Source organism: Oncorhynchus keta, chromosome 10, assembly GCF_023373465.1.
Source record: "Oncorhynchus keta strain PuntledgeMale-10-30-2019 chromosome 10, Oket_V2, whole genome shotgun sequence".
Taxonomy (NCBI): domain Eukaryota; kingdom Metazoa; phylum Chordata; class Actinopteri; order Salmoniformes; family Salmonidae; genus Oncorhynchus; species Oncorhynchus keta.
The window spans coordinates 10,520,486-10,539,068 of record NC_068430.1 but is presented as its reverse complement, the minus strand read 5'-3'; the positions used below and the strand labels follow the sequence as shown (position 1 = coordinate 10,539,068).

Below are 18,583 nucleotides of genomic sequence, written 5' to 3'. Positions count from 1 at the left end.
TGGAGAAAGTGCTCAATTGTCATACTTGAGTAAAAGTTAAGAGAAAATGACTCGAGTGACATTTGTTTACTCCAATTAGGGAAGGAGTGGTTAGGGGAAATAAATAAAAATGACCGAAAGAGAAAGTCACCCAATAAAATACTACTTGAGTAAAAGTAGAAACGTATCTGGTTTTAAATGTACTTAAGTACATTGGTAGAAAAAAATATTAAATTGTCATACTTGAGTAAAAGTAAATACTATACATCAAGTTCCTTGTATTAAGCAAACCAGACAGTTCCCACATATGCTGAGCACTTGTTGGCTGCTTTTCCTTCACACGGCGGTCCGACTCATCCCAAACCATCTCAATTTGGTTGAGGTCGGGTGATTGTGGAGGCCAGGTCATCTTGATGCAGCACTCCATCACTCTCCTTCTTGATCAAATAGCCCTTACACAGCCTGGAGGTGTGTTGGGTCATTGTCCTATTGAAAAACAAATGATGGTCCCACTAAGCCCAAACCAGATGGGATGGCGTATCGCTGCAGAATGCTGTGGTCGACATGCTGGTTAAGTGTTCTAATCTCACATTTGGACTCCAGACCAAAGGACAGATTTCCACCAGTCTAATGTCCATTGCTTGTGTTTCTTGGTCCAAGCAAGTCTCTTCTTCTTATTGGTGTCCTTTAGTAGTAGTTTCTTTGCAGCAATTTGACCATGAAGGCATGATTTATGCAGTCATGCAGTCTCCACTGATGTTGAGATGTGTCTGTTACTTGAACTCTGTGAAGCATTTATTTGGGCTGCAATTTCTGAGGCTGGTAACTCTAATGAACTTACCCTCTGCAGCAGAGGTAACTCTGGGTCTTCCATTCCTGTGGCGGTCCTCATAAGAGCTAGTTTCATCATAGCGCTTCATGGTTTTTGCGACTGCACTTGAAGAAACTTTCAAAGTTCTTGAAATTTTACGTATTGACTGACCTTCATGTCTTAAAGTAATGATGGACTGCCGTTTCTCTTTGCTTATTTGAGCTGTTCTTGCCATAATATGGACTTGGTCTTTTACCAAATAGGGCTATCTTCTGTATACGACCCCTACCTTGTCACAACACAACTGATTAGCTCAAATGCATTGAGAAAGAAAGAAATACCACAAATTAAATTTTAAGGCGGCACACCTAATAATTTAAATGCTTTCCAGGTGACTACCTCATGAAGCTGGTTGAGAGAATGCCAAGAGTGTGCAAAGTTGTCATCAAGGCAAAGGGTGGCTATTTAAAGAATCTCAAATATAACATATATTTGGATTTGTTTAACACTGCGTTTGGTTACTACATGATTCCATATGTGTCATTCATAGTTCTGATGTCATCAATATTATTCTACAATGTAGAAAATAGTAAAAATGAAAGAAAGGTAGAGTGTGTGTGTGTGTACGTTTATATATATTATATATATATATATATATATATATCCCATCCCATTCCTCCTTGATCACTCAACTGTGGTTGGGGTACCATATATATCCGATTCCTCCTTCCTTTGCAAACTATTGGAGCGAAGGCGCTGTGCACAATCTACAGCCAAACAATAACTTCTCTGAAAGGGGTTTAAAACTTTTATAAAGTATTTATGAGATTGTACACAACTAGTTATATCCATTTAGGGGACCGTTTAGGCTTGAGAGCATCCCCAGAGTCAAATGCGCTGCATATATTATACTTGATGAAGCGTCATACTTGTTCAGCACATCAACATTCAATCGAACTGTGTTAAATGCAAATTAAATTAAAGTCAAAAAGATACTACAGGGTACATGCTGTGACCTGGTGGTTTGAGTGTCACCCTGACGGCAGTGACATCAGATGCCCTCTGCAGTATAAAACCCTGGTGAGGAGGCAGTGTCATGTCAGATGCCCTTGTGTGTTAGCAGTCTCTAGCTCGCTCATCATGCGTGAAATTGTACATCTACAGATTGGACAGTGTGGAAATCAGATAGGCTCTAAGGTAAATGTACTGTTTACTATTCAAATGAGTTAAATGTGTTTTTATTCACTGAAAGGTTGATAAATTAACAGTTTTATATTCAAAGGGGTTAAAAGTATTTTATTTATTTACGGAAGGGTTGATACAATAAATGTTGTATATTCAAATGGGTTAAATTGTTTTTTTACTCACTGAAAGGTTGAAAAATGAACTGTTTTATATTCAGATGGATTAAATGTGTTTCTTAAACACTATAATGCTTTAGCTCTATGCTTATTTTGATTCCAATCACAGTATATATACTACCGCAAAAACTATATATATATATATATATATATACACTTCAAATGCAAATGCAGTATATATACTTCCACTAGAAATAAAATAGATATACTTCTACTGCAAATACAATATATATATATATATATATATATATATATACTTCCACTGCAAATACAGTATATATACTTCCACTGAAAATACAATATATATATATTTTATTTACATGCAATGAGACTTAGAAACTGGTACAGTAGGGTATGTTACTTGATGATAATGTTGATGCCTTTCATATACTATTCAGAGTAGTAAAGTACAACATACCTATACATATATATATATATTTCATGTTTGAAATAGTGTATATTGAGCAAGTTATTGGGTGCTGGCACGTTGCCTGCTGTGGCGGTTGTTGAGTGTGAGTGACAGGGAGTTCCCCAAAGGGCTCTCTGCTCAGAGATAAGAAGGAAGTCGCAGAAGGCTGGTACATTGAAGGGTGGGACATGTTTATCATGGCTGCTGCTGAGGACAAGCAAGAGCAACTGTATGATGTGTTAGATTTTAGCTACAGTTCACCACTATGGACGGCTCACACGTCCTCATAATGTGTGTAATGGGGCATCTGTTGGGGTCGGGGGGAGTTATCATTAGAGCCTGAGGTTTTCCTGTTGACCTTTTGAGTTGTCCCTGGTTCTGTGTTTTAGCTTTACTTTTGTATCACTGTCTTCACATCTATCCATCATGTCTTTACAGTTTTGGGAGGTGATCAGCGAGGAGCATGGAATCAGTGCTACAGGAATGTATGAGGGGGGTGATCCTCTTCAGCTGGAGAGGCTCAACGTCTACTTCAACGAGGCAAATGGTAAGAAAAATGGATACATTATTGAAAAATGAAGAGCGTTCTTCAGTCCCCAGGACTATCAAGATATATTATCGTGGGCCAAATGCAAATAATTTATGACATGTTAATTTGTTCTTCCAGGTGGTAAATATGTTCCCCGGGGCCTGCTCCTTGACCTAGAACCAGGGACCATGGACAGTGTCAGGGGTAGCCGCATAGGAGCTCTCTTCAGGCCAGATAACTTTATACATGGTGAGAGTAACTGTACATCTGATCAAAGTTATTGATGACAGAAACGGTACATCTAATCAAAGTTATTGATGATGACGGAAACTCAATAATGATACTCTTTTGACACTATTGTAATATGCATACTGTATCTTAAAGGGATATTTCACTTTTTTACATTTAAAGTGGCACTCCAGTCTCCTTTTCAACTCATTTAACACATGATTTACTTCACAAAAGGCACATCTCAATAGGTGGTCCGGGTCAGTATAGGTTCCTTTATTGTTCCTCAAGGGGGGATGCCGATGACATCACAGATTCCTGTCAGACCAACTCCTTGAATGCACTACACCTTGAAGGTTGCAGTTGTGCATATTTTACTGTATTTATAATTGGGATATATCGCTTTTCTTGGGATATCGCAGTAAATGTTCAGAAATCGCTGGAGAACTTCCTTATTTACAGTGTAAGTTAGTTGCACTAACATGATGGGCACAATTATCTTTCTGCCGGTTTCTATGGAATAGGAAACTCTGGTGCTGGGAACAACTGGGCCAAGGGCCACTATACAGAGGGGGCAGAGCTTGTGGACACCGTGATTGACAGGGTGCGTCAGGAGAGCGAGGGATGCGACTGCCTTCAGGGCTTCCAGTTCGTCCACTCCCTAGGTGGCGGGACAGGGTCCGGCATGGGCACCCTCATCATCAACAAGATCCGTGAGGAGTACCCCGATCGCATCATGACCAGCTTCAGTGTCCTGCCCTCGCCCAAGGTGTCAGACGTCGTGGTGGAGCCCTACAATGCCACGCTGTCCATCCACCAGCTCCTAGAGAACACGGATGAGACCTTCTGCATCGACAACGAGGCTCTCTATGACATCTGCTTCCGTACGTTGAAGCTCACCAACCCGACCTACGGTGACCTGAACCACCTGGTGTGCATGACCATGAGCGGAGTCACGACCTCCCTGAGGTTCCCAGGCCAGCTCAACGCCGATCTGAGGAAGTTAGCTGTCAACATGGTGCCCTTTCCTCGCCTCCACTTCTTCATGTCGGGCTTTGCACCTCTCACAGCTCGCGGCAGCCAGAAGTACCGCACCCTCTCCGTGCCCGAGCTCACCCAGCAGATGTTTGATGCCCGTAATATGATGACCGCCTGCGATCCCCGAAGAGGGCGCTATCTGACTGTGGCTGGGATGTTCCGTGGCAAGATGTCCACCAAGGAAGTGGACGAGCAGATGCTGATGATGCAACAGAGGAACAGCAACTATTTTGTGGACTGGATCCCTCACAACTGTAAAGTATCCGTATGTGACATCCCACCTCGGGGGCTCACAATGGCTTCCACCTTCATTGGCAACAACACGGCCATTCAGGAGATCTTCCGTCGCGTAGGAGACCAGTTCTCACTCATGTTCAGGCGCAAGGCCTTCCTGCACTGGTACACTGGCGAGGGCATGGACGAGATGGAGTTCACAGAGGCAGAGAACAATCTGAATGACCTGGTGTCCGAGTACCAGCAGTACCAGGATGCCAAGGCTGACGAGGAGGGTTGGGGGCCCGAGGAGGTGGCTGAGAAAGAGTCGGCTTCACCGGCTGCAACGAGAGTTCAGAGTACGGAAGTTACGCCGATGGAGACTTTGACAGAGACTATTGAAACCATTGAGACTATAGCTGAGTAGATGTGGCATCATATGTTGTGTGGAATAATCATATTGTCACTGCCTTCTCGGTTCTGAGCAACAAGGCTGTGTCTGGAAGCTTCAACAAGAGTTGTTCCTGATAGTTTATAACAAGGGCCCAGGGTTTTTCCAGGTCAGGTCAGGGAAAACTTCTGGCCCTACTCTAGTATTTGAGTCATAGTGTCCAAAGGAGATATCAGGATAATTGGCTGTTTAATGAAATGTACAGTGTGGTAATAGAGAGCGGTAATTCAGTGTAAATTGTCTACATTGGTATACTGATGTAGGCCTATTTGATGTGTTTTAGGAAACTGAATAGATCAGGAAAGAATCTGTCGGACAAATATAGATAACAAATTATGTCAATGTTGTAATGTAGACTTCCAGATTTCCCAAACTTGTTTGAGATCATATGCAAATTTTTAAAAGCTGTATTTAAAAGGGGAGTATAATGTTCCATTTGTTAATTATTTTGTGCCTCAGCAATTTTAGCAATGTATTCAGTGTGATATTGTGAACCATTTGTATTATATTATTAAAATTCTCCAATATAACAATAGTTCTCTGTGTGCTTATTTTGTGTGGTTCTTCCAAGTTCAAACATTATTGTCAATGAACAATGTCCTAGGCCTGGTTTTAAAGCCCCATAAACGTTACAACAACATACAGTAGCTAGAACTCAGTCAGTGAGGACAGTTGGCACATAATTCCCTCCCACTCCTCCCATCTGACAGAGAGAGATTACTTGTGACTGTCTCTGTCCAGCTTGATAAGACCATTTGACATGGCAGCGGAATTCCCCTTTTTGTACAGTGATAATATGCTCAGATCAGGCTGAAAGACCCATGAACTGTGCCACCTGAAGACAGAGACTAATCTATGGACTAAAGGCCATGTAGCCTCAGTGGAGGCTGCTGAGGGGAGGACAGCTCATAATAATGGCTGGAATGGAGCAAACGGAATGGCATCAAACACATGGAAACCATGGAAACCATGAAAACCATGGTGTTGGTGTATTTGCTAACATTCCAACGATTCCGCTCCAGCCATTACCACGAGCCCGTTCTCCCCAATTAAGGTGCCACAAACCAACCTCATGTGATAGGAATGTAGCTTAGAAGGAAATGATATAATCCATACCAGAGGATAATGACCTAGCATTCAGTCAGCTCTGCAGTAGCTCTATACTCAGAGGACACCACATCCAAGACCATGTTTACTCAGGATCAAGGTTGGACACACATTGAGTGATTAGTTATGTAACCTCACTGAAGCGGATAAATGTAAACATTGTCCAGTTGTTTTTACTATACTGTGATCCTATGTGGAAAGTGGAATGGTCTAGAGGACGTGTCGAACACACCCCAAGGTGGGCCGAGTGTTGGCAGTGTTTTCGCTGCTCCCTTGTACTTGATCAATGAATTAAGGCCACTAATGAGTAAATAACTCCACTCACTGGTTGTCTAGGTCTTAATTGAAAGGAAAAAAACTAAAACCTGCAGACACTAGATCCTCCATGGAATGAGTTTGACACCACTGAGTTAGAGGATAGAGATCCTATTTAGGAGAGAAAGAAAATCATCGTTGAAAAACATTACTATTAATGTGTTTATTTATTCAATGAATAAAAATGGATTCAACAGTAAGTCTACCTCATAGGACGTTATTCACATTTGCGTTTGATATAAAGAACATGCACACGCCAACATGCCAAAACTTGTGCCTGCCAGAAGAACATCCTGTCTAGTAGGCGCGTGCGTTTTGTTTTCCACTTCGTCTGTGCGTTGTCGACCGCTGTCAATCAACGCGGCGGAAGTGCGCCACACAAACATATGTCCCATGACTGAGCGTCGTAGGTGGTGGAGGGGGGGTTTGCGCTGGGTCTTTTCTGAAGGTGGGCGGTTTTCTCAACAGTGTGACTGCAATCACCGGCTGATTCACTCCTAAACTCCCCATTTCACCGACCATGAAGATCTGGACATCGGAACATATTTTCAAGTGAGTAGCCAGATTTCTATCTATTCATTGATTTGTTCGTGTTGTTTCGCTTTAGTATCCGATTTTGTCTTGAATTAACTGACTTAAGAATTCAACTTCACGATTTGTAACTTGGATCCCATGTGGATTTGGGTTTAGTCAGCAAAAGTTAACTAGCTAGTTATTTCAATGACTGTGAGAATCCTGACCCTGGCAGTTTGTATCAGTTAAACAGCATCTGAATATTTTAACTCAGCAGCTTCTAGCGGTCAGTGTCAGATTGCAGCGGAATTGCGTAACCAGTTAGCTCGTTGTAGTAGCAACCTTTCCTCTAATCGTTGATGCGCCTCCGAGATGCGTCACACCGCAAACACATGGCTTCTGCCTCCTCCAATGCAACCTAGATTCTTCATCGAGAAAGAATCAATCCGTGGATACATTTAGGCTATTTTACAAGTCAAAGCACCAGTTTAAAAAGGATGACACTCCGCTGCTATGTAGACAGAGTTGAATTAAACCAGTGAGGTTTCAGACTTCCATACCTGTTATCAGAGCATGTTATCCCCTGTCCTGCTCACTGCATCGATGAATAATAATCAACTCGTAGAGGCTGGCACATAAATAGACGAATGTTCATAGCGCTAAACGGCGCCTGTTTCATCCACACAAGTGTTTAAATAAATATACATATTGTCATGAATTGCACTTGTGATTTCAACTTAAATGTTAAAGTGTGTGTGTGTGTCTTATTATCCAGGTATTTCAGTGTCTGACTGCCATGTGGATATCAGTAAAAACGTGCGTAATATAAATTGAATGCTGATAAACTTTTTCTCCCCTCCACAGCCATCCTTGGGAGACAGTCACCAAGGCTGCGATGCAGAAGTACCCCAACCCCATGAACCCTAGTGTGTTTGGGGTGGATGTGTTGGACCGTAGTGTGGACACACGGGGACGCCTGCACAGCAACCGGCTGCTGAGCGCTGAGTGGGGTCTGCCTTCCATCGTCAAGTCGGTAAGTGTTTTTGTTGTTATTTTTATAGAAATTCAAACACGTAGAGGTGTACAGGCTCTAGATAGATCAGAATGAAAGACAGGATCTAGCACAGCAGATTCTACTTTAGCAACATAATAGTAAGCAGTCTGGGTGTCATACTAGCCTTTTCGTTCAGCATTTTCTCTGCAATATTACTAGAAATAGAATATTAAATGTTTATCGTGCAAATAGTAAAGCTTCATAAAATGAAAGTACAGCAAGAATGTATCTTTTGACTTTTGACCTGCTGTTTCAAACCTTTCAACTGCTGTGTGACGGGAAAAAACTGTGGGGTGTCGTGGTTTGACACTCCTACCTGGTAGACTGCTCCTAGTACCCCCAGCTTCAGTGTTACTCGAGTTCATAGCCTAGCTTCACAGCCATATCTCAGTTACACATTCTCACACACTGCGTCAGGCCAGGCAATGCCTCTTCCATTATGCAGTAGTTGACCTTGGCCCCCAATACTCCCAGCCGTAGGGTGCTATTCCTGGACGTAGGTTAGGGGGGGGTGTTAAGAGTAGCAGGCTCGCTGCCCACCGCTAGCTGTGGCACGAGACTGCATTGCTCTATGTCTGGCACATGCTGTCCTGAACAAGCTGGTACCATTCCTGTTCCTAGTATCCTGTCCTGGCAGTACAGAGGTACCCCTATAAAACACAATCCTGTCTGCTCAGTACAGAGGTACCCCTATAAAACACAATCCTGTCTGCTCAGTACAGAGGTACCCCTATAAAACACAATCCTGTCTGCTCAGTACAGAACTGTCCCTCTAAAACACAACCCTCTTATCAGTGATGCAACAGGCAGACCTCGACCTATGCTGCCAGGGGCCTGCTGTAACAGGTGGAAGGAGGGGCCTACTGTAACAGGTGGAAGGAGGGGCCTACTGTAACAGGTGGAAGGAGGGGCCTACTGTAACAGGTGGAAGGAGGGGCCTACTGTAACAGGTGGAAGGAGGGGCCTACTGTAACAGGTGGAAGGAGGGGCCTACTGTAACAGGTGGAAGGAGGGGCCTACTGTAACAGGTGGAAGGAGGGGCCTACTGTAACAGGTGGAAGGAGGGGCCTACTGTAACAGGTGGAAGGAGGGGCCTACTGTAACAGGTGGAAGGAGGGGCCTACTGTAACAGGTGGAAGGAGGGGCCTACTGTAACAGGTGGAAGGAGGGGCCTACTGTAACAGGTGGAAGGAGGGGCTGCTTTGAATGGTTTCCAGTCTCATCACCATGTTCTTGTCTGGTGTAGCTATTAAACACTGTCTGTAATTAGTTTACTCTTTGCTGCATATGCAAATTGCCACAAGATTACAGTTACGACTATTATATGACTACAAAGGATTTGTAAAAGATTAGGCGATTAATTTCATCTTCATTTATTGACCAGGTAGACTAACTTCAGTTTTAAAATGACAGTTCATACACATCTTATTCTTCAGTTTTTTTGGGGGCAAATATTCCTATTATTTTTTCCTTTGAAATGAGGTAATCTCCAGAGCTCTGATCTGACCCATAGTCTAGTACTATGGAAGCATTAACCACTGTGCTCCTCCCTTTCCTGGTCCTTTAATCTTAGCCCCCAGAAACTGGTGCTGTGACGAGAGCCTACTCAACTCTGCCTTTTGATAAGGATCCTGTGGAGGGAAGGTCGGCAGAGTCCTTTGACAGTCTTGCTCCTCCACCGGCCAAATCATTGACAGGACACTGTCTCCTGGGCTTTAATTCAAAAAGCCTCTCATAGTAGGAGTGCTGATCTAGGATCAGATTCCCCATGTCCATATATATCAATCAATCAATCAATCAAATGTATTTCTAAAGCCCTTCTTACATCAGCCGATGTCACAAAGTGCTGTACAGAAACCCAGCCTAAAACCCCAAACAGCAAGCAATGCAGGTGTAGAAGCTCGGTGGCTAGGAAAAACTCCCTAGAAAGGCCAGAACCTAGGAAGAAACCTAGAGAGGAACCAGGCTCTGAGGGGTGGCCAGTCCTCTTCTGGCTGTGCCGGGTGGAGATTATAACAGAACATGGCCAAGATGTTAAAATGTTCATAAATGACCAGCAGGGTCAAATAATAATAATCGCAGTGGTTGTAGAGGGTGCAACAGGTCAGCACCTCAAGAGTAAATGTCAGTTGGCTTTTCATAGCCGATCACTCGGAGTATCTCTACCGCACCTTCTGTCTCTAGAGAGTTGATAACAGCAGGTCTGGAACAAGGTAGCACTTTCAGTGAACAGGTCAGGGTTCCATAGCCGCAGGCAGAACAGTTGAAACTGGAGCAGCAGTACGACCAGGTGGACTCCAGATATAACAGACAGACCCTAGCCCCCTGACATAAACTACTGCAGCATAAATACTGGAGGCTGAGACGAGAGGGGTCGGGAGAGACTGTGGCCCCGTCCGATGATACCCCCAGACAGTGAAAAACAGGCAGGACATCTAATTTATTATGATCTGAAAGGTAAAAGTGATCCTAGATTAACTCTACTACCCAGACTTGGTGTAGATTGGGGCACGTGGTCACAAAAAGTCTGTGTAGCAGTGATATTAATAGCAACTGTGTAGATTGGGGCACGTGGTCACAAAAAGTCTGGGTAGCAGTGATATTAATAGCAATTGTGTAGATTGGGGCACGTGGTCACAAAAAGTCTGGGTAGCAGTGATATTAATAGCAATTGTGTAGATTGGGGCACGTGGTCACAAAAAGTCTGGGTAGCAGTGATATTAATAGCAATTGTGTAGATTGGGGCACGTGGTCACAAAAAGTCTGGGTAGCAGTGATATTAATAGCAATTGTGTAGATTGGGGCACGTGGTCACAAAAAGTCTGGGTAGCAGTGATATTAATAGCAATTGTGTAGATTGGGGCACGTGGTCACAAAAAGTCTGGGTAGCAGTGATATTAATAGCAATTGTGTAGATTGGGGCAGGCGGTCACAAAATTGCTATTAATATCACTGCTAACTCCTTTAAATATATATTATTTTAAAAGTCTAGCACATAAACCGGTCAAAATCACTCACAGGGCATTGACATCGTCGGAGAATCTCTGAGACAGAAAATATGACCGACCTTTCGAAAAGAACAATATTATAAATGAGTGGAGGCCAAGTGTACAGTATATTACTGAGAAACCAGATGAACCAATCTGTTAGATCCAGCACTGACTTGTCCACAGACATGTCCTATATACCTAGCTAGTGCACAAAGGAAACCGTCTGATACACGCGTTACTACTGGCTAGGCCGTTGAGATCAGTGCAGGATGGACACTCCGTCAGGACATTTGAATGACACTAAACAGGGCCGAGGTCTGGTGCTTTGATCATGTGGGTTCTGTTCTCTCTCTCATTCCAGATCATTGGCAGAACACAGACGTGCACTTACATCCAGGAGCATTCTGTAGTGGACCCCGTTGAAAAGACATTCGAGCTTCAATCTTCAAACGTGAGTTCTGAAACTTTTTATGGTTTCAGCATAATGTTGTATATAATACTTATTGACATTGAGACATACACTGAGTGTAGTTAACATTAGGAACACCTGCTATTTCCATGACAGACTGACCAGGTGTAAGCTATGATCCCTTATTGATGTCAACTGTTAAATCCACTTCAATCAGAGTAGATGAAGGGGAGGAGACAGGTTAAAAAATGATTTTAAGCCTCCAGACAATTTAGACATGGATTGTGTGTGTGTGTGTGTGTGTGTGCCATTCAGAGAGTGAATGGGCAAGACAAAATATTGAAGTGCCTTTGAACAGGGTATGGTAGTTTTTATTATTATTATTTTTTTAACCTTTATTTTACTAGGCAAGTCAGTTAAGAACAAATTCTTATTTTCAGTAGTAGGTACCAGGCGTACCGGTTTGTGTCAAGAACTGCAACGCTGCTGGGTTTTTCCACGCTCAACAGTTCCCCGTGTGTGTCTAGAATGGTCCACCACCCAAACGACATTCAGCCAACTTGACACAACTGTGGGAAGCATTGGAGTCAACATGGGCCAGCATCCCTGTGGAACGCTTTCGACACCTTGTAGATTCCATGTCCTGACAAATCGAGGCTGTTCTGAAGGCAAAGGGGGTGCAACTCAATATTAGGAAGGTGTTCTTAATGTTTTGTACACTCAGTATACATATAAAGTGGGAAACAGTATGTAAACATTATTAAAGTTACCAGTGTTCAGTGACTATGTGCACTACCGTTCAAAAGTTTGGGTCACTGGGAAATGTCCTTGTTTTTGAAAGAAAAGCAAAACATTCTGTCCATTTTAAATATCAAATTGATCAGAAATACAGTGTAGACATTGTTAAAGTTGTAAATGACTATTGTAGTTGGAAACGGCTGATTTTTAATGGAATATCTACTTAGGCATACAGAGGCCCACTATCAGCAAACATCACTCCTGTTTCAAATGCACATTTTGTTAGCTAATCCAAGTTTATAATTTTAAAAGGTTAATTGATCATTAGAAAACCCTTGTGCAATTATGTTAGCACAGCTGAAAATTGTTCTAATTTAAAGAAGCAATACAACTGTCCTTCTTTAGACGAGTTGAGTATCTGGAGCATCAGCATTTGTGCGTGGCCACAAAAAAAATCAGCAAATGGCCACAAACAAATAACTTTCTTCTGAAACTCGTCAGTCTATTCTTGTTCTGAGAAATGAAGGCTATTCCATGTGAGAAATTGGCAAGGAACTGAAGATCTCGTACAACGCTGTGTACTACTCCCGTCACAGAACAGCTCAAACTGTCTCTAACCAGAATAGAAAGAAGAGTGGGAGGCCCCGGTGCACAACTGAGCAAGAGGACAAGTACATTAGACTGTCTGTTTCTCAAACTAGATGCCTCACAAGTCGTCAACTGGTAGCTTCATTAAATAGTACCCACAAAACACCCGTCTCAACGTCAACAATGAAGAGTCAACTCCGGGATGCTGGCCGCCTAGGCAGAGTTCCTCTGTCCAGTGTCTGTTATTTTGCCCATATTAATCTTTTCTTGTTATTGGCCCGTCATATGGCAGCAGTCTAAGGTTCAGTGCAAGCTACTTGGTGGAGGCTGGATAGTGGTGACTGTTTATTTAGCCTCAATAGAAGCTGTTTCTCACAATCTCATTCCCAGGTGGGGGTGCAACACAATATTACCAAGGTGTTCTTAAAGTTTTGTACACTCGGTGTATATCTTTCGTAGGTGGCATGTTGTAGACCTATAGCCTGGCAGTTGCATTAATTTGTTACAAGACCAGACCTGTAACCATTTACATAACATGCTGTGTTGAAGAACCTGAAACTCTGGAAGCTGTCCTGGTCTCATTTCCAATAGCAGATGAGTGTGTCTGAGAACTCAGGAACCCTGAATGTAATGAGCCAAATGGTTTGATATTTATGGAAGGTCTACCTTGTTCTGTACTGAACAAAAATATAAGCGCATCATACAACAATTTCTATGATTTTACTGAGTTACAGTTCATATAAGGAAATTAGTCAATTGAAATAAATTCATTAGGCCCTAATCTGTGGATTTCACATGACTGGGCAGGGGTGGCCCACCCACTGGGGAGCCAAACCCACCCACTGGGGAGCCAAACCCACCCACTGGGGTGCCAGGCCCACCCACTGGGGAGCCAAACCCACCCACTGGGGTGCCAGGCCCAGCTAATCAGAAAGAGTTTATCCCCACAAAAGGGCTTTATTACAGACAGAAATGCTGTTCTGACGATCCCGCAGGTGAAGAAGACTGATTCGGAGGTCCTGGGCTGGCGTGGTTACACGTGGTCTGCAGTTGAGGCCAGTTGGACGTACTGCCAAATTCTCTAAAACAACGTTGGAGGCGGTTTATGGTAGAGAAATTAACATTCAATTCTCTGGCAACAGCTCTGGTGGACATTCCGACAGTCAGCATGACAATTGCATGCTCCCTCAAAACATCTTTGGCATTGTGTTGTGACAAAACTGCACATTTTAGAGTGGCCTTCTATTGTCCCTAGCAAAAGGTGCACCTGTGTAATGATCATGCTTTTTAATCAGCTTCTTGATATGCCACATCTGTCAAGTGGATGGATTGTCTTGGCAAATGATAAATGCTCTCTAACAAGGAGGTACACAAATTTGTGCACAAAAAACAAGAGAATTAAGTTTTTTGTGCGTATGGAACATTTCTGGGATATTTTATTTCAGCTCATGAAACATGGGACCAACACTTTACAATTTGCGTTTATATCTTTTGTTCAGTATAGTTCACAGTAATTTAGAGTGAATGTGTATATTACATTAAACCCCAGAATGTGTCTAATGCTGTCTGCCTCTATGATTCTCTCTGCAGATCACATTCACTAACATGGTGTCAGTGGATGAGAAGCTTACATACAGACCACATCCTGATGACGCAGAGAAGTAAGTACAGTCAAACCAAAGAAGGCTTTACTGACTTTGTTCCATGCTTAGTGTATCAAGGGCTACTTAAAATGGGAGATTTCGATCTCCAATGTCACTTCCCTGGTTAAATAAAGGACAAATGCATTACATGATTATATAATTATTTTTTTTGACATTCTCCACTCTTGTCTATGCAGGACGATATTGACTCAAGAAGCTCTCATCTCAGTCAAAGGGGTTAGTCTGAGTAGCTACCTGGAGGGAGTTATGGCTAGCACCATCTCTGCAAACGCAGGGAAGGTACGTGATCTCTGTCTTCACCTCACCTACTCAGATGGCTGGTTAGAGGAACACTTGTATTTTCATGTAGTTTGAAAATGATGTCCATGATAGCTTGGTCTCAGATCTCTTTGTGCTGTATAGCCTACACCTATGCTCGTGTTTGGCATGACAACTTCCATCGGAGCTATACAACACAACCAGATCCGGGACCAGGCTATGTCCTTTTGAAATCTGAGATCATTTATATCTTTTAAAATAAAAAATGCAACTTCTAATTTGTCTCCTCTTCCTCCTTCAGGGTCGTGAGGCGATGGAGTGGGTGATCAGGAAGCTAAATGCAGAGATCGAAGAGCTGGCAGCCGCCGCCCGCGGCACCATAAGGCCTCCCATGGCTGCTGCTATGACTTCAGAGAAATGATACCTCTAAGTTCCCAGCGACCAGCCTGGAGACATTGTTCTTCTCCTGCGTCAGAACAGACTCCACCTCCCTTTAGACTGGTCTGATTCTCATCAACTGGACAGGAATCAGATCTACAAGTTTGATTACAATTCAAGTACTGTATTTATTGTTATTATTTAAGTACTAACTGAAATTAAGGGAACAACGGTAATCCTAGTATATATATATATATATATATATTTTTTTTTAAACATTTTATAGGCGAGGAGCATCTCAAATGCCGTGTCTGTTGGAGTAGAATCTAAATATTCTCAGTTGCTCTGTGCCCAAGTTTGAGACTAGAGCAGGTCATGTTATCAGCATGCAGTAGTACTATAGCCTCAGGGACCGTGTCAAATATAGAGGACGGTTCAGCGAGTAACAACTTGGTTCTGCACCGATCTTGTTGGACTGTGCTAGCCTGATGCCAGAGTTGGCAAGAGAGCACAAACCGATCTGGGACCAGGCTAAGACCGTATCAGAGGTTATTGAATAAATCCTGGGGATGCAATCACCTATAACAGACAGAACAAGAACAGTTTCAACATGCTGCATTTTAATACCACCTTCCCTGCGTAAAGCTGCACCTAAATTAAGAATAGTAAGGCGTGGTTGGAGTTTTTCATACTTGACAGTGACATATATTTATTGAGTGAAATCACTGACAAGGGGAGGAGTAAAATGTGACTTTGGGAAGAAGAAACGGATAAGAAATGTACGATTCCTCACTAAATATTACTAATGGATTGTTCTTCGGGGCCTCAGAAGTCTGACCCTCTGCCAGTACAAAATGTCTGTGTTCTTGGAGTGTTATGACCCCAACAATGAATACATTTTAACGCACATACTGTACAGAAGAGAGGGGTCGTGCTCCAGGCCCTCCAGTAATATTCTGCATTCTCTCCCAAGAGTGAAACTAAGTATTTAAATAATATAAAATAAGTGTTTTGGTTAAATGTTCTGTACTGCTATAGCCTCCAGTCTGTTATGGAAATGTCTGCTATGTTTGACGTATGGAGAGAATATATTATTTATTTGATGTATATAGAGAGATGAATGTGTTTTTAATTTGGTTGTAAACAATGGTACTTGTTGTCAGTAGTACTTACAGCCTGGGATGTCCAGTATATATTCTAGATCATAACCCTGAGGAGATCAAATGCCTCTGCTACCAACTCTAAGGGACGCTTTCCTGTACGCAGATCAAGCTTAACACTGGACTATTGATATATTGTGTTTTTAATCCAGGACTAGGTGTAATCTGTGCAAACCTGACCAGAATGTTTTGTCTTGTGTCTATGGTGAAAGATGCTACAGTCAGTACGTGTGATGTGTGCATTCCAAAAACCATGCCAGTTTGCATTCTCAATACAATTGTGTTATGTTGCCAGAGTCAGTTCTAATATGCTTTAAAGTGGTAATGTCAAATATTCCTGGTTTGTTAATGACTTCTGACATGACCTGATGTTAGAACAAAGGGACATGTTGATTGTTCTAACATGTAAGGAGGAATTTTGTGGGTGTTTTTAAAAAATATATATTTTTTTTTACCCATATTTAGAATAAAATAACTTTAACTCTACACCTGCACAACAATAAAACTCAGTTGGTGCTGAAGTCATAATGGATTAAAATGCTTCTGTAAACTCAAGTTCCAAATGGTCAAACAGAAATGAAGACCAGGCAATGTTGGTTTACGTGAAAGAAATAAAGTCCTCTAAAATATGTTTGCTTTTACATTTTGTTGTTTGAGCTCAGATAAGCCATTTAAATGTCTATGATTGTAGCTACATACATTTGAATTCTCTACTTTGACAAAGATTTGTGGAATAGGGTTTTATGGCAAAGCTGTCTGTACTTTTCTGAGAGCTGTGTATTTTGAGCAGCCAATATGCCTGCATTTTTTTTTTTATAGGGGGGGAAAAGAGGTTGAGATGGCGGCAGAAGATGCCCTACCACAGCTCTAGGATCAGGTTACCCAATGCCCAAATCCTATCCTTGAGTTAATTGATGTACTTTTCCTTTCCAAGGCTGCAAACCGGCAAGTCTAAGGGTAGAGCTCGAATAAATTCAAGCCCCTTGGGTGCTGCCATAGTTACACTAGAAGTGCCCCTCCAAGAAGGCTCAAGGTCAATGGCTACAGATAAAATGATGTTTGATTGGACTGATCATGTCAACATCATACTTTCAAAATCTTAGCTAACAGTCCTCATGAATCAAGTTGACAATCTACTGGCAAATCCTTTTTAATCCTTGTCATATGAAGAGAAATTATAGATAAAATGTATCGGTGCTCATCGGCCATTGCACATTAACATTACACAAGTTGGAAATCGCAAATTCTACAAGTGGTTTGGAAGGAGTCCGTGGCTAATTGCAAGCATTGCAAAACAATCATTAGCCTGCTATTCAGTGGAGTGGCTTTGTGATCTCAAGTCTTTGATTAAGGGTCTCTTTTCCTAGTTTATAATGATAAACATTCAACATTGATGTCAGTGAAGCATGATTTGTGCCGCACTCAAAACAACTTAACTCGGAACTGCAAAATTAGACTTTAGTGAGTTCAAGACAACTGGGAACTTGGGGGAAAATGAGCTACGTCATCATGATTCAAGCTTTTCTCTATTCCAGAGTTCCCAGTTGTCTTGAAAGCAGCATAAATCCAGAGAATGTCAGTCTTTGAAAGTTTTATGACAAAATTTGCCCATGAAGGACTGCCGTGCCACCTTCCTGTTCAAGTGAGCACAGCACAACAAGGTGAGTTAAAAAATGTCTTGTATGCAGCTGCATAAATGATGTAATATGCCAGGGAGATATTTATACTGTAGGTAACAAAGTAACACTAAGTGTATGTTGTGTAGTAAGCTGTTACCAGCCCGTGTGCCTCACCCTAATAATTTGGTCTATTTTCACCTCTTAATTTTGCCTACTGTTCTGACTTGGTGGTGCACATGTGGCCTGTAAGCTGTTTTAGAGAAATGTAAAAAACACATTTTGTAAGAGCTTTCATTGTCTTTTTATAGGCCCCCTTCATTTATCCTAAGGTTCTGACTTGGTGTACAGGGGGAACACTGTAAGAACAGCCCATGTTCTGAATTCTGTCGCTGTACATTTCAAAAGTGCTGAAGAAATAGTTATATTGACTATATCTGTCCTAGCTCGCTCATTAATGTCTTAATGGAAATTACTGATTGCCTCTTATTCGCTTGTCATCCCCTTATGCCATAGTTTGTACATCTCAATTGTCAGTAGAAACCATATTTGTCAGCCATATTTTTTTAAAGGCAGTAAATGAGGCTGAATTAACTGTTTTGCTGCCAGACAAGGCTCCTCTGATAGCCAGGTGTAGCAGTGGTAAAGTGTTGGGAATCTGCTGTTGGGACATCTTTATATAGGCTCTAACAGTTTGTGGGCACCGTTATAGTGCAATTAATGTGTTGTTTAGTGTTGTGTAGTGGCTATGCTGGCATGCATCCCATATTATTT

General features: G+C 42.2%; 2 protein-coding genes across 2 annotated transcripts; both read left to right on the top strand.

Annotated features, from left to right (window-relative positions):
* Window positions 1-1,885: 1,885 nt before the first annotated feature.
* On the top strand, window positions 1,886-5,552 carry LOC118373679 (tubulin beta-6 chain-like). Its single transcript, XM_035759876.2, has 4 exons — window positions 1,886-1,987; window positions 2,999-3,107; window positions 3,228-3,338; window positions 3,842-5,552. The coding sequence occupies exons 1-4, from the start codon at window positions 1,931-1,933 to the stop codon at window positions 4,993-4,995; spliced, it is 1,431 nt and encodes a 476-aa protein (XP_035615769.1). The 5' UTR covers window positions 1,886-1,930; the 3' UTR covers window positions 4,996-5,552.
* Window positions 5,553-6,594: 1,042 nt separating this feature from the next.
* Window positions 6,595-16,824, top strand: LOC118373680 (PRELI domain containing protein 3B). Its single transcript, XM_035759879.2, has 6 exons — window positions 6,595-6,993; window positions 7,819-7,987; window positions 11,360-11,449; window positions 14,324-14,394; window positions 14,574-14,676; window positions 14,957-16,824. Exons 1-6 carry the CDS (start codon window positions 6,962-6,964, stop codon window positions 15,074-15,076), a joined length of 585 nt encoding a protein of 194 aa, XP_035615772.1. The 5' UTR covers window positions 6,595-6,961; the 3' UTR covers window positions 15,077-16,824.
* Window positions 16,825-18,583: the final 1,759 nt, after the last annotated feature.